Source organism: Arvicanthis niloticus, chromosome 6, assembly GCF_011762505.2.
Source record: "Arvicanthis niloticus isolate mArvNil1 chromosome 6, mArvNil1.pat.X, whole genome shotgun sequence".
NCBI lineage: Eukaryota > Metazoa > Chordata > Mammalia > Rodentia > Muridae > Arvicanthis > Arvicanthis niloticus.
In genome coordinates, this window is record NC_047663.1 from 66,255,830 (window position 1) to 66,282,999 (window position 27,170).

Consider the following 27,170-nt stretch of genomic DNA (forward strand, 5'->3'; position numbering starts at 1 on the left):
ACACAGCCATGGTTCTATTCCCAGAAACACACACACACACACACACACACACACACACACATTAGCAAGGATGTGGAGAGATCTGGAGTCTGAACATTGTGTGTTGCTGTGGGAATATCAGATGGTGTAGCCACTGTGGAAATCAGTCATGTGGTTTCTCAGCAAGGTAAACATGAAGGGACATTGTTCAAAGGGAAAGTGTTACCTACCACATATAAGGGTCTGCCTTCACTGCCCATGAAGATGATCGAGAGCAAGAGAGAGAGAGAGAGAGAGAATTATCATCTAACCATGTCAGTTTCATTTCTATGTAAACTACGTAGACTACAAGGGAGCCCACACACTGGCATCCAAGTAAGTGTCCCCAGCTGTTCAGCTATTAATTGCTCAATCACAACATCCACCAGCAAATGAACCGAAAAGCAAAATTCAGCAGACTCCTACACCAGAATACTATTCAGCCATAAAAAGGAAGGATCGGCACATGCTACAATGTAGGTGGGGTAATGCCGTGAGGAATCCATCAGAGAAGACTGCTCAGGCATGGGTTTAAGCCAACTGAAAACCCTAGCGGGCTGGTGACCACACTGAGTGTTCTCCATCCCAGTAAGCGTTTCTCAGGATGCGTTCTTAAGCACAAAAACCATATTCTGGGTTGACATACTTCAGTTAAAAAGAACAGTTAGCCAGAGTGGAACTACAGAAGCCCAAAAGCCAGGTTAGTACATTTAGAGACTTTCTCAGAAATATATGGACTCTGATGAATTATTTTTTTTTTCGTTCTGGTAGGTGATACTGTCTATGTGCTGGGTTTTACAGACTGAATGGCACTTCCATTATGGAGTCAGTGGTGCTAAGGTCTTAGGGCCTACTAAGGTCTGGGTGCTAGCATTCTGTCTGAGCTCCACCCTACAGTTACCTGGCAACAGCCAGGTATGCTCCACCTCACAGCAGTTACCTGGCAACTGCTGGGTATGCCTGACTCACTACAAAAGAGGCTGCTTGTCCCCCCTCTCTCCCTTGCTCTCTCTTGCTCTTCCCTTCCTGTTCCTGCTCTCTCCCCATTCCCTTCCCCTCCCTCCTCATGCTCATGGCCAGCCTCTACTCCTCTACATTTCTCTCTCTCTCTCTCTCTCTCTCTCTCTCTCTCTCTCTCTCTCTCTCTCTCTCTCTCTGTGTGTGTGTGTGTGTGTGTGTGTGTGTGTGCCTTTCTCTGCCTCTACTACCCTCTTGACTCCCCTCCCCATGCCCTGAATAAACTCTATTCTATACTATACCATCATGTGGCTGGTCCCTTGGGGGGAAAGGATGCCTCAGAATGGGCCCACCAAGGCACCCCTTCCCCTATACCTAACTACACCTCCATGGAACATATCCCACCCCCCTTTACCTTTTTAGAAACACATCACTGGGTCTGTTACACTAAAGCATGCCCAATGAGACCAGACCCCGAAGACGACATATGTATCATTCCATTTATATGAAGTGGCAAGAGAAAATCCACAAAGACAAAAATCAGATCTGTCGGGGTGGGACAGAGAGGTGTGGAGGCTCACAGCTGTAATCATGGCACTTGGGAAGGAGAAGAAGGAGGATAAGAAGTTTAAAGTCATTGTCAGCTACAGATGGAGTTCATGACCAGCCTCAAACACAAGAGACCTTGTCTCAAAAGACCAAAAATGGGGGAGGAGAGGAGATGTGAAGGGAGAGGAGGAGAAGAAAGACAAGGAAGGGTTGAGGAGAAAGCTAACGTGGTTGCTGGATGGGGTTGAGGGGGGCAGGTAACTGCTGAAAAGACGATGGCTTTTTGCAGTCAAGAAATGGCACAGAGTTAGACACGGCATTCGCATAGCTGTGGATGCTATAAACCCTCAACCTTCTAGTACCCAACACCCTGCTGCTGTCTCCCAAAGACTCCAGGCCCTGGAAGAGTTGGTCCCTCCTCAATCTCTGCTTCTTGCGGACTCAACACCCTGGACCCCTCTGGCCTGTATCCCAGTTCCCACTGCTGTTTCCTTGGCTTGGAACCTTCCAACGTATATTGGAAGTTCTGTTGACTTCATCTCCTGAGTCTTTCTCAAACCCCTCTGGTTTAGCCTTTGCTAAACACCCTACTAAGTATTACATCTATCCGCCAGCATATGTCCCTTTTTTGTCCACAGTTTTTGTCCCTGTTCACATGTTGTCACATTTGCCATGGTGTATCCATCCCCTCTGGACTGGGATGTAAGCCGTATGACAACTGAGATATTGGTTTGTTGATGAACCTTCTGAAATAGGGCCCAGCACATAGTAGGTGCTGAATAAATAATTATAAACATCCAATTGATAAAATCCTGAGATTATATATGACAATGTAATTAAAGGGTATACAGGGATGGCAGGATGGCTCAACAGGTAAAGGAGCTTGCCTCTAAACCTGACAACCTGAGTTCTATTAACCAGGACCTACATGGGAGAAGGAGAGGGTCAAGTCCTGCAAGTTGTCCTCTGACCTCTGTATGGATGTGATGGCACTTGTGCTCACACACACACACTCACACACACACACACACACACACACACACACACACACACACACTTACACACAAATACATTAATTTAAAAACAAGGGTGGAATATACAATCTTATGACTCATGGAAAATGTCCAGCAAATGACAGTGATTACTGCTGTGTGCAGAGAGACTACTGACCCCATCTTGGCAGGCAGGGACAACCCTCTTCTGTCTTCCTCAACCACCTCTCTCGTTTTCTTATTTATATTTATATATTTGATTTTCTGAGAGAATCTTGAATGGACCAGGCTGTCCTTGAGCTTGCTATGTGGTTGAAGATGGCCTTGAACTTCTGATGCTTCTGAGCGCTGGGATTACAGGTATGAACCACTACGTCTGATTTTATGTGGTTCTGGCTATCCAACCCAGGGCTTCATGCATGCCAAACACTCAACAAACTGAGCCACAACCCCTAGACCATTATTATTGCATTATTATTGCATGGTTTTTTTTTTGAGACAGTCTAATGTGGGTAGCCCAGGCTGGCCTTGAAAATGTTTGTAGCCAAAGATGACCTTGAACTCCTGATCCTCAGCCTCTCAGTGCTGGGACGCAGGCTCTGCTGATAATCTGTTTCCCACTTGAGCCTGCTCTTCTCAAAAGTTGTAACTGCATCATTCTCATTCCGAAGGTGACACTGCCCCACTTGCTTTGCCGGATGCACTTCCTCCACCCTAGCCCCAGGCTTCCCATAGAGCAATCTAAACCTCTGTCTATTGGCAGATCCCAAGGGTGGGGCAGGGCAGCAGAGCCCACCCGTTCAGTTTGCTCTAGCATGTATCAAGGGCTCAGTGAGTGCTCGCTGGGTGAAATGAAAAAAACAAAACAAAACAAAACAACAACAACAACAACAAAACGGAGGATGCATTTCCCATCTAGATCTTAGTAGATGCTTACTACTCTCTGAACTAGTGACAGATTCTGAAGAGAATATTTTTTAAACTTTTAAAATTACATTTTATTGATCGGAGTGCGAAAATCCGTGCGTGCCACACCTGTGGGTCAAACTCAGTTTTGGCAGCAAGCACCTTTGCCTTCTGAGCCAGCTAGTTGGCTCCTCAGGATGACCCTTTAAAGAAACTCAAAGAACCTGTTGACAAACAGAAGTCTGCTGTCAGCTCTGTGGTCACTAGGCAGCGGGGCCTTCTCTGTCAAAGGTGGGCTATCTGTCTTCCACTGATTCCCAAAGATTGTGCCGCTGCTTTTCCACACAGACCTGAACGACAACTTCTGGTCCCTCTTCGACCAGAACTCACTCCCCAAGGCCTAGAGATTCCTGTGGAGCCACCTGCCCTAAGTTAGATTCCCAACCCCACAATCTGGAAGCTGAGTGACCCTGGTCAAGGCATGGTCTCCTCTGGCCTTTCCTTGCTTGCAAAGTGGATGACTATGCCTGTGACCCGACAGGGCAGGGAGGCGTGAAATCTGATCAGTCCGGTAAGATCTGATTCAACTTCAATTTTGGCAAGCTTTAAATTTCTCAACAAAGCTTCGGTGAGTGGCAGGAATGAGGGAGCAGAACATTAACTTTACTTCTAATTCTGGATGGCGGCGTGACCTTTGCCAAGTGCCCTTCCCGCTGGAGGCGTCAGGGCTGGGGTCAGAACCGACCGAGGTAGAAGGTGGCAGGTTCCCCCAGAGGACGCCCTCCCCCATGCCCTTCCCCTGCAGCGGGTGGCACCCAGACTGCAAAAAAGAAGCACTCAAGGCAGAGCGGGGCGGGGCAGGGCGGGCAGTGAGCGAACCCGATTGGTCCCTGAACGCCACGTGTCCCCCGCCACCGTGCGCCCAGCCTGCGCTGCGGCTACTGCTAGGCTAACGGGCTTCGAGCTGCGTCTGTCTGTCCGTCCTGATCTGAGGCCTCCCCAGCGCGGTGAGTGTGCAGAGTCGCTGCAAGGCACGGGGTCCAGGACTGAAGGGAGTGGGAACGAGCACCTGGCTGGGTCCCTGCGGGGTGCGGCCACCCTGGGGTGTCGCGGCTGGGTGTGTCCCGGGAAGGAACCCGAGGTGCTGGCGCTGGATGACAGCGCCCTGAGGGGGAGGGGAGCTGGCGGACCCCGGCCCTGCCGAGGGTGTGGTTCAAAACCTGGGCGCCAAATTGACTAAAGTAGTAGAAAAACTTGGGGACCCTCGCGGTCGGCTGTGAGTTGCCCAACTTGGAGAGCTGTAGGAATTGAACGGTCTGCCAAGCACCAGACGGTTTGTGGTGTGGTCCGGGAGAAAAGGCTCCCTGGTGCTCGCCAGAGGAAGGACCAGCTGTCCGTCCCAAGATGCTCACCTTTCTGGGAGCCGCAGAGGCTCTTAGCGAGATGCAGAGGCCCCACTCTGTCTTTTGCTTCTCCTAAGCCAACCGGCTTCTTTCCCAGTTTTTCAGGGCCTTAGATGCTTCCTACTGACCTCGAATCCAGATCCCACCTTGAGACAGTCGCTTTCTGTCTCCGAGCCTCCCTCTCCCCAAGTGCTGATAACCCCTGCTTTCAGTCCTATGAAAATGGGTTGATTTGGCAGCTGGTTGGGGAATCTTGAGTACAGGTGTGGTTGATGAATGGCTCCTTTAGGAGAGAGAATCTGGCTCCTGCTTCCTCCCTCCCCCCTCCCGCCCCCTTTTGTCTAAACTCTGGTGGGTCTTACTAGACACTTCCAAATTTGGGCATATGGCTCCAGGGTTTGTAGGGGATCCTGGTGTCCCCTTAGAATCTGCCCTCCTTTCCATCTCTCCTTCCCAGATCACATCTTGAAGCTGCTGAGCCCACCCCCAGACAGGACAGCCTGACTTCCCAGCCTTTTCTTATCCCCCTGTAACTATTTCAGCCCCTGTACGCCCTGATGTTCTTTCTGGCTGCAGAAGACCCTGGGCAATCCTCTCCCATATCCATGAGTTACAGCTTGCCTGGGACCCTTGGAAGGATCTCTTTTCTCTCTGGGCCCTTGTTCCCCATAGCAGTCTGCTGAGGTGGCCGCCACTTCCGGTGCCCCCCCCCTTGGCCAATTTAACTGTTCTCAGATTTGGGAGTGGGGTGTGGCTGGGCATGGAGGGAAGAGAAGGCCTTCATTCCCTTGCAGCTGTGACTGTCGCTCACCATGTCCCTTTACTTCCTGTCCTTTGTTCATGAGCTTCTTTCTGCTGGGATACTGATATTTGCTGTTTCTGGCCAGAGGATGCAGCTGTTGCTGGACAGAACATGGATTTGCCCTGAGAATGGAGATGCTGGGGTGGGTGTGGGGGAGGGGCTGGGAGTAGGGGACTGCAGCACTGGAGAGCTGCCAGAGACCATACTTACATCTGCACTGCAGCTCCCAAAGGATCCTGGACACAAGGCCTGGCCCCGCCCCATCTCTGCCCCTCCACCCACAAGCTGGGCACCTCCCCACTTTGATTCCTTCCTCCCCAGAGGAGACCTATACACAGACCCCCAGCTGGTAAGATGTATTAGACCTGGGTTGGTGGCTCTTTACAGTGCCATTCAGGCTCAGGGGTGACCCCATGCACCCCTAGCCAAGCTTCTTCAAGAGACTTCCTGGATGGGGTTAATGCTGAGGATGTGGTCTCCACAGATTGCCCATAGGGAGGATGGGAAATGAGGGTTGTATCCTAGCTTGCTGCTTCTTGGCTTAGAATCCAGCCTTTTCTATTTACGCTCTGCATTCCATTCACATTCGGAATGTCTCTCTGGAGGACTGAGAAGCCCCCACTGCGGCTGGCCCTGCAGAACTGTGGTGGCCCAGATCCCCCCATCTGTAAAAGGAAGACTGGTATCTTCTTGTGGTATCGAGCCGCAGATATGAAAATACCACGTAAACTGGAGAGTGCTCTGTGTAGAGAAGCCAGTGCTGCTGTGGTAACCTCAGAAGGGTGTGGTACTCAGGAGGCTACCTGAGCCCCAGGTTCCTCTTTCTCAACACTGCTGTCTTGATGCTTCTTAAAGTCATCGTTGTCACTGTTGGAACTCTTCCAGCCCCGCAGACTGTGGGTATCAGACCATTACAGAGATAGAAATGCTGAAACCCTCATGGAGAGAAGTGTCTAGAAATGTGTCCCCCTTACACAGCTGAAGCCCTGGTTCCTTCCCTAGTGAGGTATAAACTGAGCATCTGCAATCCTAGCACTCAGAGATGGAGGCTGCAGGATCTGGAAGTTCAAAGTTCAAAGTCACCCTGAGCTAAGTAGTAAGTTGGATACAGAAGACTCCATCTAAAAAAAAAAAAAAAAAAAGGAAAAAAGAGTTGGAAGCCCTTGCACAACTTTGCACAACACTCGTGTGTGCAAGGAAGGTCCTCTTGTGCACACTTGTCTTCATTTTTGCCAGGTGTAGTAGTCTATGCATTGGCCTTTAATTCCAGCACCTGGGAGGCTGAAGCCGTTGGATCTCTGTGAGTTTGGGGCCAGCCTGGTGTGGTACAGAGAGATAGACCCTGCCCTAAAAAAAAGAAAAAAAAAAAAAAAAGAACTCAATCTATTGTTACCCTTTATACCTTGACCTTAACCATAATGAGTTATTTTTTAAATGTTTTTAATTTACATTTCTTTATTTATTTGTATACACATCTGTGCCATGGTATGCATGTGGAGGTCAGAGAACACCTTGTGGAACTTGGCTGTCTTTACCCCGTTTTCCATCTGAGACAGGATCTCTCCTTTTGTTTGCTGATGGCCCGGGAGCTATCACCGATTCTCTTGTCTCTGCCTCCCATCGTGCAGTCGGACGGCAGACTTGACTACTGTGCAGGCTTTACCTGTGGATTTGAACTTCTGCCCTTTCCAGCTTACCACACAGCTTCTAAATTACCGTGGGGTTTCCATCTCAGGGTTCCTGGTCCCTGTGAGAGGCTAGACCTTATGGCCATTCACAAAGTAACCTCGGGTGGGATTCAAACCCAAGCTAGGCCATTTCTGATCCTAGGGCATCCACATGGACACCTGCGACCCCATCCAGCTGGGGATCAGTGAGGTCAGGGGTTAGAAAACATTGCTCTCAAAGAATCTTGAGTGTCTGGGGGTGAGGGGAGGGAACAAGACAGGGGTGTGCATCCTGTTGCATCAGCTAAGGATTAAAAGCTGCTCCTTCTGACTAAGGGGAGCCAATAAGAAAAGGGAGTTTTCTAAATGTATCTTTTCTTGGTGGTAGGGATGGAACCCAAGGACTTAACACATTAATAGATATTAATCTATACTAAACTGAATACCCAGTTTAAAAGGGATTTGTGAAGGCCACAACCTTCAAGCAGTACAGTAGACTTACCCCAGGAGGCACCAAAGCTTTCTGGAGTTACAGAAAATCCTCAGACTCTATTATTAAAATTGTTTTTGAGACAGGGTCTCATGTAGCCCAGGCTGGCATTAAGCTTGCTATGTATCTGAGGATGAATTTCTAAAACTCCAGCCTCCAGCTCCCATGTGCTAGGATTGCTCGTGTGTATGTAACTCTCATGCCTGGTTTGTGCCGTTCGAGGGATCAACCCCAGGGCCTTGTATGTGCTGGACAGGTACCCTACTGAATGAGCTACACCCCAACCTACACCATGTTTCTCTATGTTATTTTAAAAGTGGATTGAAGGGGGAGGGGGGAAATGAACAGTAAAATGGCTCAGCAGATAAAGGCTCTTGCCACTAAGCCTGACGATCTGAGTTCAAGCCTCAGGACCCACATGGTAGAAGGAGAACCAGCTCTCTAGACCCATGGCACATGTTTGCCCCCCTCCAAAAACTGATAAAAAGTTTGTCATAATCAGCGCTTATTTTTTTCTTCTGTACTGACTGGCGGGCAGACTGTGATATTCGGCTGTCATTGCCAAGGGCACAGGAGCCTTGTCTAGTCCACTTTCTGTCCTAGCCCCAGTGAGTCTAGATGGCTAGTAGGGTTGTTGTTTCCTTTTGCTTTCTCACGAGTCCTCAGTTAATCAGTAATTTTCTCTATGGACCTGGACAAGTTGCCCAACTTCAGGTCGTTTCCCTTCTGGCCACAGCTTGGGGAGCAAAGCAGTTAGGTTCAATGACTCCACTTTTTCCTCTTGTGACTTTTCAAGGGTGTCACTAAAGAAACCTCTCATGGCTGTAACTGGAGTTTTTGTCGTGTAAGCCCAGGCTTCTGCAGCCCTAAGCTAGCAAAGCTGGGTCAGCTGGTCCCAATAAACCAGTTAGAGACTGTGATGGTGTGGGGGGCGGGGGGGATTAAAAGGAAGTTTATTCAATGTGACCAAGTTGGGAGGAAGAATGAACTGAGGGAGGCCAAGACACCAAGCCCGTTTTTCCTCTACTGTCACGAGCCTTGGGTCTGAACAGAGGAGGAACGGGGCAAGAGATATGCATAGTCGACCAATCTAGTCCTCTTTGCCTCCGTTCTGGTTTTTCTGAGAGGTTCTTAGAAGCCCTCGCCTCTGCCATCAATATCAATGCCATCGCTTTAGGATCTCACTCTGGTTCCTCCCGGCTGACCACTCCTGCCCCAGGTGCAGCTACTCTCACGGAATGACTGTCCCCTTTCATCTGTTCTGTGCAGTTTTGTTCTTCAGGAATCTAAGGTGACACCAGAGGAACAGTTCAGGGTGGCACTTAGCTCTGTACTTTCAGCCAAAGTAAACGAGACAGACAGACTCCAGATGAAGATGGAGACGCCAGGAGATAGCTTGGATTTAGTTTCCTTGTGAGAAGAGTGAGCGAGGGGTTTGTGCTTTTGAGGAAAAGCATCCTCAGAAGTTGGCTTCTTAACCTCTCCATCATGCAAGAGAACCAGACTGTAGGAAGTGCCACCCTGGCTGGAGGCAGAGGTCAACCTCTCCAGAGGGTTACAGCAGACACAATAGCTATGCAGTAATGGCCCAGCCATGAATCACATGCAATAAAATAAAAATGATCATTTGCCTAAGATTTTATTCTACTTATAGCCGATGACTAGTCCAAGCAGATATTAGTAACCAGCTCAAAATGGAATCAATAGCCACCTTTATAGTTAAAGGGATATGCCCTTAGAGGCAAAACTGGTTTTTCCACCCAAGGGGGAGGGGAGAGACTGTGGAATGATACTAGAATAACTATGTATGAACATTAGTTATCTATCACTTGCTGAGCCATACAAGAGCCTGAAGACAGAAAAACTAGAATCAGATGATCGAAAGTAGTTTTCTTTGAAGATAGATTCTTCTCCCCACCCACTAACCCACCCCTGTCTCCACAGTGCATGCAAAACCAGTGACCTCCAGCTACACAGGAGTGGCAAATCCTCAATGGCTGACCACAAGCCAGTCTAGAGATACGGTGTGTAGCCTGTGGGGATTCCAAGGAGGGGAAATCTCCCTGGTTTCCCAGTTGAGGTAACAGCTGGATCCAGCAGAAGCCAATCAATTTGTTGGCTACACTGGCCCTGAAATGTCTTCAATCTCTAGTGTTGGACATTGGGGGAGGGGTGGGAGGGGGCAAAAAAGTCTTCAGGTTGTATTGATAAAGCTGGAATGGAGAAACATTTGTCAAGGTTCTAGAAGGTTGGGTAGATAAATGATAGAGGAGGACATCCCTAGCTTAGGAGGGAAGACTGGTTATAACCAACCCTTCAAGTCCCCCCCACACACACACGGGGGGGGGCAGCTGTTCCAAAGTTTCAATCACTTAAAAATATAACTTGTTATTAGTGCTGTGTGTAAGAGATGCATGGAGACCAGAGGACCACTTTGTAGAGTCTGTTTTCTCCTTCCATCTTTACATGGTCCTAGGAATCAAACTCAAGCCACCAGACTTGCATGGCAAGTGCCTTTACCTGTGCCGCCATCTCATTGGCCAGGTTTGGTTTTGTTTTGAGACAGGGTCTCGGCGCATAGCCTGGGCTGTCCTGGAACCCACTGTGTAGACCAGACTGGCCTTGAACTTACAGAGATCCACCTGCCTCTGCTTCCCCAGCTCTGGGATTAGAGATGAGCACCACTATTCCTGCTTCTGCCTGCCAGGTCTGATGATTTTCCTCTTTGAAATGAGCTGAACACACATGTGGAAATAAGTAACCAGACTTATAATGCAGATGAAGTCCCTCAGGTCAGGGTGACCTGTGGTCATTTCTATCTAGGCCAATCAGACCTTCAGTGTCTTCCTATGCAAGATCTTTCCAAAAAAAAAAAAAAAAAGGTGGGGAAGGGGCATGGGGGATGTATGAGAAATACCCTATACCCACTGTCTACTGACATGGGCAAAAGTGAATGGCTTCCTTCAAAAAACAGCCCCTTGGAACCCGTGTTCTTTCTGCAAAGGCCTGCATTTCCTCTGAATAACTTGACATATGCCACAGAAACACATTTGGTTGGCTGTGGGTGTGGCTCAGTTGGCAGACTGCTCGCTAGCACCCTGGAAGCCAGCCTGGGTTCTGTCTCCAGCACTGTATAAACTCTATGAGGAGATGGCAACATGAAATTCCAGCACTTGGGAGATGGAAGGTTGAGGGTCATCTGAAGACACTTAGTAAGTTCAAGGCTAGCCTGGCATGCAAGAGACCCTGTCTCAATCAAAACAAAACAAAACAAAACTGACCTAAAACCAAACAATCTGCGGCCAGAGAGATGGCTCAGTGGTTAAGAGCACTTGCAACTCTCCCAGAGGACTCAGGTTTGGTTCCCAGCACCCAGCTCGTTTGGCTCACAACTTTTAAAACTCTAGCCCCTAACACGGTGGTTCTCAACCTGTGGGTTGTGACCCCTTTGGAGGATGACCAACCCTTTCATAGGGGTCTCCTAAGACTATTGGAAAACATAGATATTTACATTACAATTCATAACAGCAGCAAAATTACAGTTATGAAGTAGCAGCAAAAATAAAAAGAAATGCTTTAAAAGTTACTTGTGCAGACCTGGAGAAGCAGCTCAGTGGTTAAGACCACTTGTTGCCCTTGCAGGGGACACACATCCACATGGTGACTCATAACCATCTGTAACTCCAGTTCCAGGGATCTGATGCCCTCTTCTGGCCTCTGTAAGCACAGACGCACATGTGGTGCACATACATACTACAGGCAGGCAAAACGTTCATATACATGAAATAAAGAAACCTAAAAAGAATTTAATTTCCAGTGGACTATTTTAGTCTCCCACAGGACGGGTGGTCTTTGCATGCTACCTGGCAATAGCCTAAGAAAACCTTATAGTTTTGCCATTTCTGAGATAAACTGAGGGAGAGAGAAGTGACACAATTGGGTATTGCAGTGTCATGATTTGAACCTGGGGATTTTGGACAAAGCCTTCATTTATTGCCATGTTATCCCAATAAAAATGGCCATTTATTGCTGACTGTGTGTCAGACAGTCTTACTAAGCATTTTCTCATCTGTTGTTTCATAGTTCACACTGGAATTCCAGTATGCCTTTGCAGATGTGCAAACTTGAGATTCTGTTTAAGCAGCTTGTGTAAATCAGAGAGAGTTCAGGGAACATGGTGGCCCTTGCCCACTCAATAAGCTGGGCAGTAGGATTCTGCTCCCAACATAAGATCACAATAGTCACAAGCTACCAGACAAGGCAATAGTGATGATGGCCACCCAGGTAGAAGCCATCTAGGTCACTGCCCAGAGGGAGGGGCTTTCTGAATGATCCAATTGCTTGGCTACTCAGATCAAAAAAGACTTAGACCTCTGAGGAGAGAGAAGCCATTTGGGGGGGGGAGGGAGGGGAGTTCGAGACAGGGTTTTTCTGTGTAGCCCTGGCTGTCCTGGAACTCACTCTGTAGACCAGGCTGGCCTCCAACTCAGAAATCCACCTGCCTCTGCCTCCCAAGTGCTGGGATTAAAGGCGTGCCACCACTACCCGGCTTCTTTTTTTTTTTTTTTTTTTTTTTTTTTTTCTTTTTGAGAGACGCCATTTTTACCAGTCTTGAGCGCCTATTTCAGGTAAGTTGGTAAAAAGTACAGGTTAACAGAGACCTAAGAAGTCCTGAGATCTGGTGAGAGCCTTCCCAGCATTCTCGTGTGAAAACCAGTCAGTGAAATATAGAAAAGTCTTTTTTTTTTTTTTGGTTTTTCGAGACATGGTTTTTCTGTGTAGCCCTGGCTGTCCTGGAACTCACTCTGTAGACCAGGCTGGCCTCGAACTCAGAAATCCACCTGCCTCTGCCTCCCAAGTGCTGGGATTAAAGGCATGCGCCACCACTGCCCAGCTAGAAAAGTCTTTCATATTGTTTGTGGATCTTCCCGAACCCAGCAGCTAAATCACTGACCTCATTTCCGTTAAGACCCAGAGAGGGAACCCAGCTGAAATCACATGCCTTAGTCTTTCTCCAGTGGTTGGAAGCCTGCTGTCACCTGGGACTTTGAGGCAGGGCTCCTGACTGAGTTCTGGCCATATAGGAAGAGGATTGGAGGACAGATGGTTCCGGGCCTCAGCTGGGATCCTGGGCTGTATAGCCAACCTGAGTCTGTGTGGTGTAGGTTGTTATGGGAGAGCCCCGGGGCTCAGACAGCTAGCCTGTGTGCTTCAACCTTTAGTTCTCCTGTTGGAATGAACCAGATTGGCCATCTGAACTACAATATGAACATTAAATTATCAAAAGGAACTTTCCTCGTACACAGGAGGAAGGCTCCCAACACACACACAGAAACTGCTCTTGGAGTTTTCCCCAAAGGCATAGCGGCCCCTTCTTGGATCGAGCTCTCTGTGGAAAGGGGCTGTTGTCCAGATGGGCCTGGGTGCCAGCCAGCTGCTGAAGTTTCCAGCAGCAGGGCCAAAGGAAAGTACCTCAGTTTTCAAGTGACAGCCCTCCCTCCCCCATGTCAGCTCGTTTCCTGGGCCTTATTCACTCTCTGTGTTTCTGACAGTTTGGGGGTTCCTTTACCAATTGCCTCTTGAGCCTCCAGGCTTGGGGAAACCCCAGATCTGGTTCTGAGCCCAATCCTAGAAGTCACCCCTTCGAATGTGAGGTTTCCATTTCCTGGTGAGAGCTGCGCTTTTAAACCAAGGGGCCCCTGGTTGCCAGGGCAACAGCAGGGTTTCCTGTAGCTGAGCTGTGATTACAGGCAGATCTCTGTCTCATGTCCTCCACCCCCAGCACCATCAGATAACTGCCCCTTGGTGCATGCAGTTTAGGAAGACAGTACCATACCGACATGAGGGGCAAACTGACAACGTCCCTCCACTGCAATGGATACCACCACCACTGATATCTGCTCTGTGCCAGAAGAAATCCAGGTCCCATCCCCCAGTAGCACTCCCAGGCAGTTTGTGCTTAGCATATGAGCACTAAGCCCTTGGTCACATAGCTAATAAGGGTCAGGAGAGCTGTCTCCTAAGTTGGGGGTTGGGTATGGCTGGAGGGTGCTGACTTGCAGATCTCTATGGTTCCGCCCTTCTTTTTAGTTCAGTCTTTGCAAGTAAGTTATTTTTACTCTTGCAAAGCATATGGAGCTGTTTTAAGCTTTCACCAGCCACTTCTGATGGAGTACTGTGGTCCTCATGGCTCTTGATTGCTTAACTTGCATCTCCTGCCTTTTCTGCTGAGCGCTCATGAGCTCGGGCACCTACCTGGCTTTCACTTGTCATTTATTTATAGCTAATACAGCTGCGTCCTTTTGTCCTTTGTTGTAGATTTTGTCCCTGATACCTCAAGCCCATAGTCCTCTCCTCGTTTCAGTAAGATATGTCATCCCGGGGCTGGAGAGATGGCTCAGTGGTTAAGAGGTCCTGAGTTCAATTCCCAGCAACCATATGATGGCTCACAACCATGTGTAACGGAGTCTGGTGCCCTCTTCTGGTGTGTCTGAAGACAGTGACAGTGTACTTACATAAAACAAATAAATAAACCTTAAAAAAAAAAGAAAAAAAAAAAAGATATATCATTCCTTTTGTTTAAGTCCCCCATGATGGTGATGGCTTTGTTCCATCCGAGTAAAGCCAAGACTTCACAGAGGCCTTGGGTCATCATGTCACCATCCTCCTGCCTGCTGCCACCTCAGTCACATGAAGCTCTCTGTTGCCTCTGACTGCCCACCTGGGGTTACATCCTGTTACCTCTTGTCCCTCACCTTGTCTTTCCTCCAGATGCTCGATGTAATTCATGTGGGTGCCTTTATTACTGGGACCCACAAGAGTTGGACTGTCCAATCTTGAATATGTCCTGCTGTGGACTCGGGGTGCAGAGCATTGCAGGCTGAAGGAGATGGTGAATGCAACAGACCCAAGCTGAAATGGTGTCCTCAGGGAGACACTTGGGAACTCCTGCTTCTGCCAGTTGCATGCCAAGAGAGCCTGGTTGGGAAACTGTTTTTCAGTGGCTTGGAGAGAGCCCACACAGTGTGCAGACAGCACACAGGGGCTCTGCATTCTGGAGTTCTAAGTGTTGTGACTTTTGACCAGACATGGCACCAAGTCTTGGTCTCCCTTCTCCTACAAAGGGCACTTCCTGCCTGTAAGGATTGCTAAAAGGATTAGGGGATAATAACAGGCACACTGCATGGCCTGGCTCAGTGCTAGGTCAGTGGTCAAGCCCTGCCTTCCTGTTTCTCCAGGTCCCTTTCCCATCCTGCTGTGTGTGTGTGAGACTGACTGTGCACTGTAATCTTACCAGGTCTCTGGATATCAGAACAGCAGGAGGAGGGAAAATAAGGGGCTAAAAGGGGGGAGTTACAGAGTACTGGGGTGTCTCTCAAATTCTCTTTCTCTCTCCACAGTGGTTTCTGCTGCAGAACCTGAGATCATGGCCAAAATAGCACAGGTAAGGGTCTATGCTCCTCTAGGCCTTGCCCATGGGCCTGGGAACCCCAGCATCAGTAGGACAGAGTAACCCCAGGTACCTTCAGATAACTAAAGTACCTTCAGATAACCCTTGGTGCCCTCTGTTAATCCCTGGTACCTTCTGATAATCCTGGGTACCTCCTGACTACTCCTGGTCCCTTCCGCTCAAAAGGAGCAAAGATGGTTCTAACTTTACCACTCTGATTCGTATGTAAGTCACCAGTGATACCCACTATGCCAAGTACCAAAGGATGGGAGTGAATCGGCCCAAGGACTGGGAAGTGCAGTGCTTCAGGACTGGCTGGATCCGAGAGCTTGGGTGATAGAGTGAGGGTTCTGCTTCTGCGGACAGCTTTATTTAGATTGCTTCATTCCTGGGGGGTTCTTCCTTGCCTGGCATGGGCACCATCAACCTCCAGGCTTCTGTTCTCCTGTCTTCTAGACCAGGATACAATAGTGTAACATATTTTCAGTGGTTCCAGGTTCTCTCCTCAGTGTGTGGGCCTGAGTGATAAGCCCTTTGGAGTGGGAAGTTGAGTTGATCCTAGCAGATTTATGTCGCCCTAGGAAGGAACATGGACAACTAGATAGGTGCTAAATCACAATGAGGATTGCTTGTGTCCTAGAGAGGTGTGTTCCATGTCGTATCCTTTGGGGTTACGTTTTCCTGGCCAGAAAGACTCTAACCTCAGTCTTTCTCACTGTTTGACCACTCTGTTGGGTGATAGAATTTGAGACCAAATGGAACATTCTCTTCAGCTGGCTAAGTTTGGCATGGGGGGGGGGGGGGAGGGGGAGAGCAGTCCTTCTATGTCAAGGTTTGTCTGGGAAAGGTCCCAGTTGGTTTACAACTTATAGTACAACCCTGGCAGAGGGGGGAGGGTAAGCTGAGGGACCCCAGCCAACCCCCTTTGATGCCTACTTCTTCTCTAGAACTTCTCCACCCAGCCACAGAGCAGAGCTCTTACCCAGTGGACGAGCTGAGAGCCAGTTTCACTTCATCCATCCTTGTGCCATGACACCCAGTGAGCCAGGAATAGTCACAGCTTGCAGAAAGTAACGTTTATGATGCAAGGCAGACCCTCAAAGTAGCTCTTGCTCAGCTTCCCCTCCCGCCCCTGAGGAGCATGTTTGGTCCTGCAGCATCTCTGATCAGGCTGATCAGAAAGGAGGATTCATAGCTGTGGACAAAGCTCTGGGACGGGAGCTGTTGCTGCTTCCCTCTTCCTGTGTGTGCACAGGCAGGAGCTGGGAGGTGCTTGCCTTGCTGGGTTCTGAATGGCTCAAGAGGACAGGTCAGGTGGAAAGACCAGTGGGTTAAGACTTGGGAGTTCAGAGCTTTGGCCCAAGGCACATAGACCCTCTGCAAGCAAGTTTCAGGGTGGCTGGGCCCGAGGGGTTCCTTTTGTCCTGGTGCAACTGGATGCCCTCACACCATGCTTTGGTGGGACATGAAAGAGGCCCTGGGGCCAGCAGGAAGGCAACCTTCGGATTGAGAGGCTTTGGGAAATGAGAAGGGTCAGTAACAGACTGGCTGCACCAGAAGGTCAGATTTGAGAAGGAATGCAGTGCAGTCAGGGGGAAGGGTAGTTCTGGGTGCCTGGCAGGCAGCAGCCTTGGGAAGGAGAAGGTTGCAGAAGATAATACTAGGAGGGATGTGAAGGAGGAAATTTGTCTACTGCAGTGATTCTCAACCTTCCTAATGTAAGCCTTTAATTCAGTTCCTCATGCTGTAGTGACCTCCGATAATAAAATTATTTTCCTTGCTACGTCATAACTGTAATTTTGCTACCGTTGTAAATCATAACATAAATATCTGTGCTTCCCAATGGTCTTAGGCAACCCCTATGAAAGGGTCATTTGGCAACCCTCACAAGGGGTCATGACCCACAGGTTGAGCACCGCCGGTCTATTGCCTGTTAATAGCAGTGTCTGCAATGTCCCCATACACGCGTGCACACCCACACAGCCTTGCAAATACACAGCACAATGCTCACTTTCCTCCAGTCCAGTTATTTCAGTTCCTTCCATCATGATGTGGACCTTCCTGTCACCTTCCAAAGAGATGAACTTGAGATCCAAAGGCAAGGAGGCAGAAGATGATTCTATATAAGGCCCTGGGGGGCGGGGAAGGGGGGGGGCAATGGACTCTGTGAGGTTTGGGGATAGACTGCAATGGTGAACATAAAACCACTTTGCAGACATGGAGAGAGTACACACATGTCCTGGGACCCCGGCAGATGCAGGATGAACTGGGCATCGGAGCTGATTGTGGTTACTGTCTCCTAGAGTTCCCATGTAGCCAATCGTCTCTCTAGGGGATGTTTATCTGTGTTCTAAGGAAGCCCAGGACACCTGCAGCAGCTGGGGTGGGGCCTCACAGGCCAGAGCCCCAAGGCCTAGGCCGCTCACCATCTGGCAACAAACAGGCTTGCTAAATATTTCAGGGTGGAAAGCTCTTTCTCCACACTCCCTCCATTCTAGGCATCTACATCCAGGATCTTGCCTGCATGGGGTGCATTGAGCTGATTACAGGTGTCCTGGACAGCTGCACAGGTGGCATTTAAGAATGTAAACCTTCCACAATGGGGCAAGTCATGGCCCGCAGGAGCTCAGCCTAGATAGTCTGAGGTACTGTTTCTGTATCTTTATATTAACAGACAGGGCTAAACCCCACTTTGCTTGCAATGCCTATGAGCATGTGACATCTTGGATCACCGGGCTGGTAGGCAAGCGCTGAAGACTTCTCTGGCCTTGTGAAAAGGTACATGGGAGACTGAACTAGATCCTTATGTAGCTTGTCTCTCCATGAACACTTTGGCCAAGCCTGTGTGAGCCATCGGCCATCCTTCCCCAGCATCACAGTAACTGCTTTATCTTCAGCCCAAACAGCACCAGAACCCACCCACACCATCCATGGAGGGAGGCGGAGGTCCTGAGGCTATGAAAAGATTGTTCTCTGCTTCTTGACAGTGGAAGCACTACAACCAGCTGCCCCCCTAAGTTCTCCATCATGATGGTCTGAGCTCTTGAACCATGAGCCAAAATAAGGCCCCTCTCTCTTACGTTGCTTTTGTTCAAGGTATTTTATCACCGCAACAGAGAAGTAACTAAGGCAACCCTACTATTGACCTTGAAAAGGGCATCAGTTTGAAACTGTTGCTGCCTGACTGCTCTTAATCTACACAGAAGATTGGTTACATAATGAAACTTCCTGTTAACAGTATCCTAAGGAACATCTCTGTTTAAAGGACAGAGTTTAATAGACTCTTGTTTAATGGAGCCAGGTACAAGTGCCTTGCTTTGCCCAGGCTCTGACTTAGGTGATGTGCCCAAGGTGGCCAGCAGGACTGCAGGCTGTCAATATCATTGCAACCCCATCTTCTGCTTCATGCTCACTGTACCCCACACATGAGTTAATAAACTCTGGGCATCGGCTCCTAAGCTCTCTAGGATTCCTTTCCCCAATGTTCTCACTGACCCCAGACCTCTGCCCTGTCTCCTCTGTGTGGTAATTTCCATGCCTTCCTCCCCAGGGTGGAGGGCATCTGTTGCTCATTCTGAAGAACTCACAGGAACTCAGACATCATCTCCAGGAAGTCAGCTCTAACCTGCTCAGCACATATGCTCAGTAATTCACACATCTATTTCTGGAGCAAATTACGAGGTGTGCCTAGATATCCTAGCTCATTGGTTCTCAACCTTCCTAATGCTGTGACCCTTTGATATAGTTTCCTGGGTTGTGACCCCCAGCCATAGAATTATTTCCATTGCTACATTATAACTATAATCTTGCTTCTGTTATGAATTATAATATAAATATATGACATACAGGATATCTGGTATGTGACTCCTGTGAAAAGGTCATTCAATCCCCAAAGGGGTTATGACTCACAGGTTGAGAACCAGTATTCTAGATCCTGTGCTAGGGGCTAGAAATATATCACTGAACAAGACAGGCAGTCCCAGCCATCACAGGGATTCTTCCCTGGCCCCTATGCTGTACCTAGCTGACTGGCTTATAGCTACATGTGCTACTGTGCCAGACTGTGATATCTTTTTACAGGTCCTGGGCTCAACATTTAGTAGGTTCTCAATGAGAAATGGATGGACAGATGCATGCATGCATGGGTGGGTGGATAGATGGATGGGTGGGTGGATGGATGGATAGATGGATGGATAGATGGTTGGGTGGCTAGATGGGCATGTGGATAGATGGGTAGCTTGGTGGGTAGATGGGATGGCAGATAGACAGATTGATGGACAGAAGAACAGACAGATAAATGGATGGAAGGATAGATGGCAGCATAAATGGACAAATGGGTGGATTGGTGGGTGGGTAAACTAATGAATGGCAGATGGATAAGTGGGTGGCACTAGTTTCCCTAGAAACAAAAATCTGTGCATGAGAAGCCTTTGGAATCTAAGCATGGTTTGGTACTGATCCCTGTTTATAGCTTGAAAGTGGGTTAGCCTGGCTCAGAGAAAAGCAGGCCTTTGAAAACAGCCATCCCAGCAGGGAAGTCAGACAATGCAATCTAATAACTCCAAGTTTAGTCTTCAAGGAGAGGAAGCAGCCCTAGGCTATGTGATGGTCACTCCTCCATCCCTGTGACCTGCCTGTCAGGGAGGGAGAAAGCTTGGTTTGCTAAAAACAGCTTCCATTGCCTTCCCAATCAGGCCTCTGACATGCTGACTGGTCGCATGTCACTTGTCCTCTTTGTTTTGTTTTGGTGCTTCAAAACTCTAAGATGCATTACCTTCCCCTCCGAGTAAGCCTGAGGATCAGTGGCAAGGAGTTTGGAGCTAGGGAGATGACGGACATGAGGGCTTAGGCAGATGGAGAGAAAGCATCATGAGTCATGGCAACAGCTGGCTCCCCCACACAGAGCCCAGAGGGCCTGGCTCCCAGAAAGATATTTCAAAGCTAGATACTCCAGTGCTGCTCCCAGCATCTCCAATGCTGAGCAATGGTGCTAGTCCATGCTGCGGAGTCAAACTGTGCACTCCCCTGCCTGAGCGCACATTCTCCACCCCAGAGGGAAATATCTTCATTCCTTCATTCAACTCAGTTACAGTTAGCAAGCTCTCTCCTGGGCTCCATTGCTAAGCCTGTACTGGGTGTGGGGACTCACTTTCCCTTATGCAGTCATATCATATTCATTATAGCATCTGTCCTTGTGGAGTCAAGAATCAAAGAGCCAGATGTGGTGTCTTAGACCTGTAATCCCATCATTCAGGTGGCAGTGGCAGGTTCGTCAGGAGTTCAGGGTCAGCCTTAGCTAAATAGTGAGTTCAAGACCAGCCTCGGCTATGTGAAACCTTATACCAAAACAAAACAAAAAACAAAATGACCAAGAGAAAGGTTAGAGTAAAAGTCTTTAAGACTCTTTGTGAAAAGACATTTTGGTCCCCTCTGCCCCCTTTTCGTTCACCCTAGAAGCTGATGATAATTACTTTCTGACATTGTTAGATCAGGATACAGAAAGAAACACCAAATAGTTAAGAGGTAAAAAAAAAAAAATTCTAGCAGGACACTGCCTTTTCTCTGGCAGCAGGGACTTGAGGGCCTCCTCTAGTAAATCTATGAGCCGTGCACAGACCAGGCCTGACACTGGACCTCAGGTCCCTGGATCAGACTACCCAGGGTGGCACTGTGCCAATGCAAATATGGCAGGCCTCAGAAGGGCTGAAGAGGGCAGAGGGAGTGTAGGCGGGAGGTAGGGCCAGCCTGCGCCATCCCTTGCTTGCTTGGTCTGCTATCTGGCCTGATACTCTTTCCTTGCCCAGGGCTGAGGTCTCAGGTTGCAGAGGATTCACGAATGGCGGGAAGAAGGCTGTGTCCCTTTCTGGTCACCCGCCCTGTGAAAACTTTAAATAGCAGCCCTGCACCCACGCATGCATACCTCTGAAGAGCCAGCTTCTGGGACCTAAGGCAGAGGGCAGACAGATGTCTGGCTGGGTCCTGTGGTATGAGACAGCAGGAGACACCGGGGTATGGGAGGACTCCTGTTTTGCCTGTCTGTGCCTTACTCCTTGACAGTACAATCTGTGGGCTCCTCAGCCTCCAGCTGCTCCTCCATCTACAGAGTCTTTTCTAATCTCTCTTTTGGAGCTGGGGTTGGGCTTAGCTGTTTTCTCTGTAACTTACCCCTCTCTTTAGATATTTCCTATTTATAGACCATCTCTGCCAAGGGGCTCAACTGAAGCAGGTCTTTGTTCTTTCTGAATCTTCAGCCCTTGGCCTAGGGCCTGGCACAGATTTCATGCTGTGTGCCTTCCCAGGGGCAGCCCCTTATGAATTGGAATCACCCAGTGGTTCTCTCAGACCCGGTTCTTCTCCATACTGTATGGCTGCCCCACATCTGACTCCTGTGAAGCAACCCATTGTGCATTCAGCTTTAGATCTGATGTCTGAGGTCTCCTGGCTCTCTGCCCTCCTCTCCTGGCTTGCAAGGACCCTGCCAGCTTGTCCTTAGATGCCAGTTCACAGCTCAATTTACTGGGCCCCCAAGGACCAGTGCTCATCTTGGCATTGAGCTTGAGAGCAGCTCTGGGTCCCCCTGAGTAGCTGGCAGCTCTGAGGTTTGTCCAGCTGAGGACAGATGGGAACAGGAAAGAGGGTTGAGGGCGGGGGGAGTCTGTGGGGCTCCTTCTCAGGGATCTCAGAGATCAGTTAACCTTAAACACTCCTGCAGTTGCTAATATAATCGTATGAGTGGAGATGAGAAGCTTTGTAAATGGTAAAGTGCTCTGAGAAACAGGAATGCTGAGATGTCTTAGACAGCGAAGTGCTTGCTAGTAGAACATGGGGGCCTTAGTTCAAGCTCTAGGATCCAGCCCCGCCCCCAAGATAAAAAGAGCATGGTGGTACATTCTTGTAATAGCGGTGCTGGGGAGGCAGAGGCAGGTGTATCCCTGGGGCTCCATAACCAGGCTACCTATGATAGGCAACAGGCCACAGAGAGACCCTGTCTCAAAAAACAAGGTGAGCCAGGCATAGTGGTGCATGCTTTTAATTTCAGCGGAGGCAGGCAGACCTCTGTGAGTTCAAGACAAGCTAGGTCTGCATAGTGAGTTCCAGGACAGTAAGGGCTATGTAGAAAGACTCTGACTCAAAACATGAAAAACCAAAACAACACCAAAAACCAGAACCAAGATGGCCGGTCTAGCAAGATGTCTGAGTACAGATGCTCATGACACCAGCCTGACAACCTGAGTTCAGTCACCTGACCCCTCCTAAAGATGGAAGGAGAGAACCAGCTCCACAAAGTTGTCCTCTGACCTCCACATGTGCGCCGTGGCAGGTATATACCCACCCTCTAAACACAGTAATAACAAACTTTTAACCATTTTTAACAAGAATTTAAGGTAAACTGGGTGTGATGGTACATGCCTTTAATCCCAGTACTTGGGAACCAGAGGTCTGTGAATTCAAGGCCAACCTGGTCTACATGGCAGTTCCAGGCCAACCACCAGTGCCACATAATGAGACCCTGTCTCAAAACAAACACCAAAAACAACACCTGAGCAACACCACCTATGGCTAACCTCCAACCCCCCCCCCCCACACACACACACATACACACGCATGCACGGACACCTCAGGTGGACTCTTGGTACTCATAGGATCCAGCCTGCCACTCAGCCAGGCTTTTGACCTGTCCTTGTGGTGTCCGGTGATGAAGGGCTCTGAGCCTTGGACAAGCTGCCCTCCCTTGGAGGAATGTCACTGTCCTTTGAGACATTTGCATCTGGTAGCTCTGAAGAGTCAGCCACACCCTTTCCAGGTGACCTCAGTACTTGTTTTTCCTCTGGGGAACAGAGCTCTGGCCTGAGCCAGGGTCCAGGTGAAAGGTCAAAACTCACCCTCAGCTTCTCTCTCCACAGGGTGCCATGTACCGAGGCTCCGTCCATGACTTCCCAGAATTTGATGCGAATCAGGATGCTGAGGCTTTGTACACAGCCATGAAGGGCTTCGGTGGGTGCCGGCTACCCAAGAGTGGGTTCTATAGGGAGGAGGGTGCATGGGAGATGATCACATGTGGCCTACCCTGGAGCCATTTGCTGTTATTCTATGACTTTTCCTAGAGAACCATGAGCTACCATTAATCTACCCAGTTAGGGCACCAACAACAAGGCAAGGAAAACAATTTACCCATCTAGTTTGATGAACCAGTGAGTTTATTGGGGTTACTTAAAAGAGCATAGGTCACCACAGAACACCTGCAAAACTAAAAAAAAAAAAAAAAAAAAAAAAAAAGGAAAACCCACTCATGGTGACAACGCAGGAGAGCTACATCCTTAGTACCCACTGCCTAGCTTACAGGTAACTCCACCAGAGACTTACCTCTCCTCACTCAGCCATTGTTACTGATTTGTCATCTCGGGGAGGGGCCTTATGTATCTGTCTGAGCTTTCCCAGTCGGCTAGGGTCCCTAAGCTTCTGAGCTTTGTAAATTTCATGAGCTCCCCTCCCCTTCTCTCTCTTAAATATTTATTTATATATGAGTTCTCTATCTGCATGTATGCCTGTGTGTCAGGAGAGGGCATCAGATCCCGGTACAGAGGGTTGTGAGCCACCATGTGGTTGCTGAGAATTGAACTCAGGACCTCTGGAAGAGCAACCAGTGCTCTTAACTGCTGAGCCATCTCTCTAGTGCCGCCCCACCCCACCCCACCCTCCTAGCCTCTAAGTCTTCAGGGACTTCCTCCTCCATCCTTGAGAGAGCATCTCCTTTCCATGGAAAGCTACTCAGCTGCTCTGGGTGGGGGAGGGGCTGGGATGTTGCAATGTAGTTTTGTTTTGTTTCTGTTGCTAGGGATTGGACCCTGGACCTCCTGCGTGCTAGATTAAGTGTTCTGCTGTGTGACTAGCTTGTTTAAATTTTTTTTGCCTCTTTTTTATATTTTGGAAATTTACAATAAAATATGTCAAACCACTAAAGAGAGATAAAGAATACTGAAGCCCCACCCATAGTAGACCTGAGCTTAAGGGATGGGCCTGGTTAGTATAGCTGAGAACCTTGGTCAGTTGGCCCCCTCCTGGTGGCTCCCTTTCTTCAGGGTGACCACTGACCTGGATTTGTGCTTATAGCTAGCTGCCTTTGCTTGTCCGCAGTTGAAAGAACACTATGCTGGCTGTTAAGGGATCTAGGTTTTTCTAAGTTCTAAGACAGCGCATGGTGAGGCCTTGTGAAAATCCTTACCTGTCTCTGTGCCTCAGTTTCTGTATTTGTGCCACAGAGAGCTCCATCAGGGACTACTTTGAGCTCAGATGTTATGAATGCAGTGACCCCTCTCTGTGGGGACTTACAGGTTCCTTTAGACCAGTGGTTCTCTCTAGTGCTGTGACCCTTTAATACAGTTCCTCATGTTGTGGTGACCCCCGACAAGGAGATTATTTTGTTATTACGTCATAACTGTAACTTTGCTACCGTTTTGTATTGTAATGTGAATATCTGAGGGTTGAGAACCACTGTTATCCTTTATTGAACTCAGAAAGCTTCTGCTAATACCTGCAGGAGCTGTAAGGCCTTTGCCAGCTCAGGGAAGCAGCCATGGGGGATTCCTGGAGACGGGGTAGGGAGGATGACAGTGTAATTGAATGCAGTAAGCTTGCACCTTATTGAACAGAAGCTGAAATATGTACAGTGGAACCATGAGTGGAGGAAGATTTATTACCTGCAGCTGGCAATAGAGACACTTGTAAGCCAGGGTCCTCACTGAACAAACCAGGCACGGAGATTATAATGCAGATCTGCATAGCCATTCCTGCTCATGTTCATGTTAGAAGTACAGTCCCCCGTAAGCTCACCGTAAATACCTCTGGGCATGCTCTGCTTGCATCAAGAAGCTTTAGTTGAAAACAAATGAAAGGACATTTTGTTGTTGTTGTTGTTGTTGTTGTTGTTGTTGTTGTTGTTTTGGTTTCTCGAGACAGGGTTTCTCTGTGAAGCCCTGGCTGTCCTGGAACTCACTCTGTAGACCAGGCTGGCCTCGAACTCAGAAATCCACCTGCCTCTGCCTCCCAAGTGCTGGGATTAAAGGCGTGCGCCACCACCACCCGGCAAGGACATTTTGAAAATACAGTAACACAGGAGTCTGAACCCAAAGGTACGACCTTGTCTTAGTCTCTAACAGGTATCCTCAACTCTTGTAGGCAGCGACAAGGAGTCCATACTGGAGCTGATCACCTCCCGCAGCAACAAGCAGAGGCAGGAGATTTGCCAGAGTTACAAGTCCCTCTATGGCAAGGTAAGCCAGATGGGGGAGGGAAGCGTCACTTCCTGTCCAGCTCTGCCTTCATGCTGGCTCTTCTTCCTCCTTCATTCTCACACGTTGTGTGGGTACCTTGTACAGGCCACTGTGCAGGTGTTAGGAACTCACTGAGAAAGCACATCTCTCACTCTACACTCCCAGGTCCTGGGAGAGACAGACAGTAGGGCAAACAGTGGCAGGGGAGGGCACTGCTGATGGCTTGAACCTGCACAGAACACTTGCTAGCTGCATGACTTGGGGCAGTGGCCTGAAATCTCTAGAGCAGTGGTTCTCAACCTGTAGGGTCACGACCCCTTTGGCAAACTGCTATCTCCAAAAACATAGACATTCTGATTCATAACAGTAGCAAAATTACAGTTATGAAGTAGCAGTGAGCCAGGCAATGGTGGCACTCGCCTTTAATCCCAGTGTTTGGGAGGCAGAGACAGGCGGGTTTCTGAGTTCGAGGCCAGCCTGGTCTACAGAGTGAGTTCTAGGACAGCCAGGGCTACACAGAGAAACCCTGTCTCGAAAAACCAAAAAGAAGAAGAAGAAGAAGAAGAAGAAGAAGAAGAAGAAGAAGAAGAAGAAGAAGAAGAAGAAGAAGAAGAAGAAGAAGAAGAAGAAGAAGAAGAAGAAGAAGAAGAAGAAGAAACAACAAAAAAAGAAGAAGTAGCAGTGAAAATAATTTTGTGACTGGGAGTCACCATAACATGAGGAACTGTTTTAAAGGGTCATAGCATTAGAAGTTTGAGAACCACGGGTGTAGACTTTTCTCTAAGGGATGATACTAATGTCTTCTCCCAAGAGCTGGACTCAGCAAGGTGACTAAGCCTTGCATGAGGCAGAGAAGGCCACTTATCACTTGTTCTTACCGAGGTGTTCCCCACCCCCAGGACCTCATCGCAGACTTGAAGTATGAGTTGACAGGAAAGTTTGAGCGGCTGATAGTGAACCTGATGAGGCCACTTGCCTATTGTGACGCCAAAGAGATTAAAGACGCCATCTCGGTAAGAAGCATGGGTCTAAGTCTACACTGGTGTGCAGGTGTGGGTAGTGGGAAGGTTCTAGGCTTTGCCACAAGCTTGCGGTCAGCCCCAGCCCACCCAGCAAATGTGTCCTGCTTCAAAAGGCAGCTTGTCCAGGAGGGGTTCCCTAGTCTTTTCCAGCTTGGCAGATGTGGACAGATGTTAGGGAAAAGTAGACCTTGTAAAATGGAGCTTAGGTCCTGATCCCCATGCTGGTGGTTATAGCCCTAAGAAAGTGGAGACATGGAAACAAATGCTGCCTGACATACCATAAGATGAGAGCGCAATACAAACTCATTGTAAGGACCTGGGTCTAAGAAGCTTTGGTGGGTAAGAGTACAGAAGACGTTCCAGGCTGGGGGCTGTGTATTCATGTATGACCAAGACTTACCTTAAGGCAGAGGGATGCCCTCTAGGGAGAGGGGTAAAAAGCCCTTGGGTAAGTGTGGTTGTGCAGGTTTGTAATCACAGCACTAGGGAGTGAAGGCAGAAGGATAATGAGTTTGAGACCAAAAGAATTAAAAGGTAGGGAGTGGGGCACTGGAGAGGTAGCCCAGTGTTGAGTCCTTGTTCTTGCAAGCATGAGGACCTGAGTTCAAATCCTCCCCACTTACATAAAAGCCAGACACCTGTA

General features: G+C 48.8%; 1 protein-coding gene across 4 annotated transcripts in view; it reads left to right on the forward strand.

Moving 5' to 3' along the window:
- Positions 1-4,289: 4,289 nt before the first annotated feature.
- The window catches only part of Anxa6 (annexin A6), a 54,371-nt gene continuing 31,490 nt past the window's right edge, over positions 4,290-27,170 (forward strand). For 2 of the 4 annotated variants that reach the window (XM_034504967.2, XM_034504968.2), the window contains exons 1-5: positions 4,290-4,429; positions 15,185-15,228; positions 23,139-23,229; positions 25,411-25,505; positions 26,405-26,518. In XM_034504967.2, coding sequence (XP_034360858.1) covers positions 15,211-15,228; positions 23,139-23,229; positions 25,411-25,505; positions 26,405-26,518 — 318 coding nt within the window. In that variant the 5' untranslated portion in view covers positions 4,290-4,429; positions 15,185-15,210. Of the gene's footprint in view, positions 4,430-9,728; positions 9,865-15,184; positions 15,229-23,138; positions 23,230-25,410; positions 25,506-26,404; positions 26,519-27,170 lie in introns of all 4 variants that reach the window. The other 2 variants (XM_076936823.1, XM_076936822.1) reach the window with 2 other exon arrangements.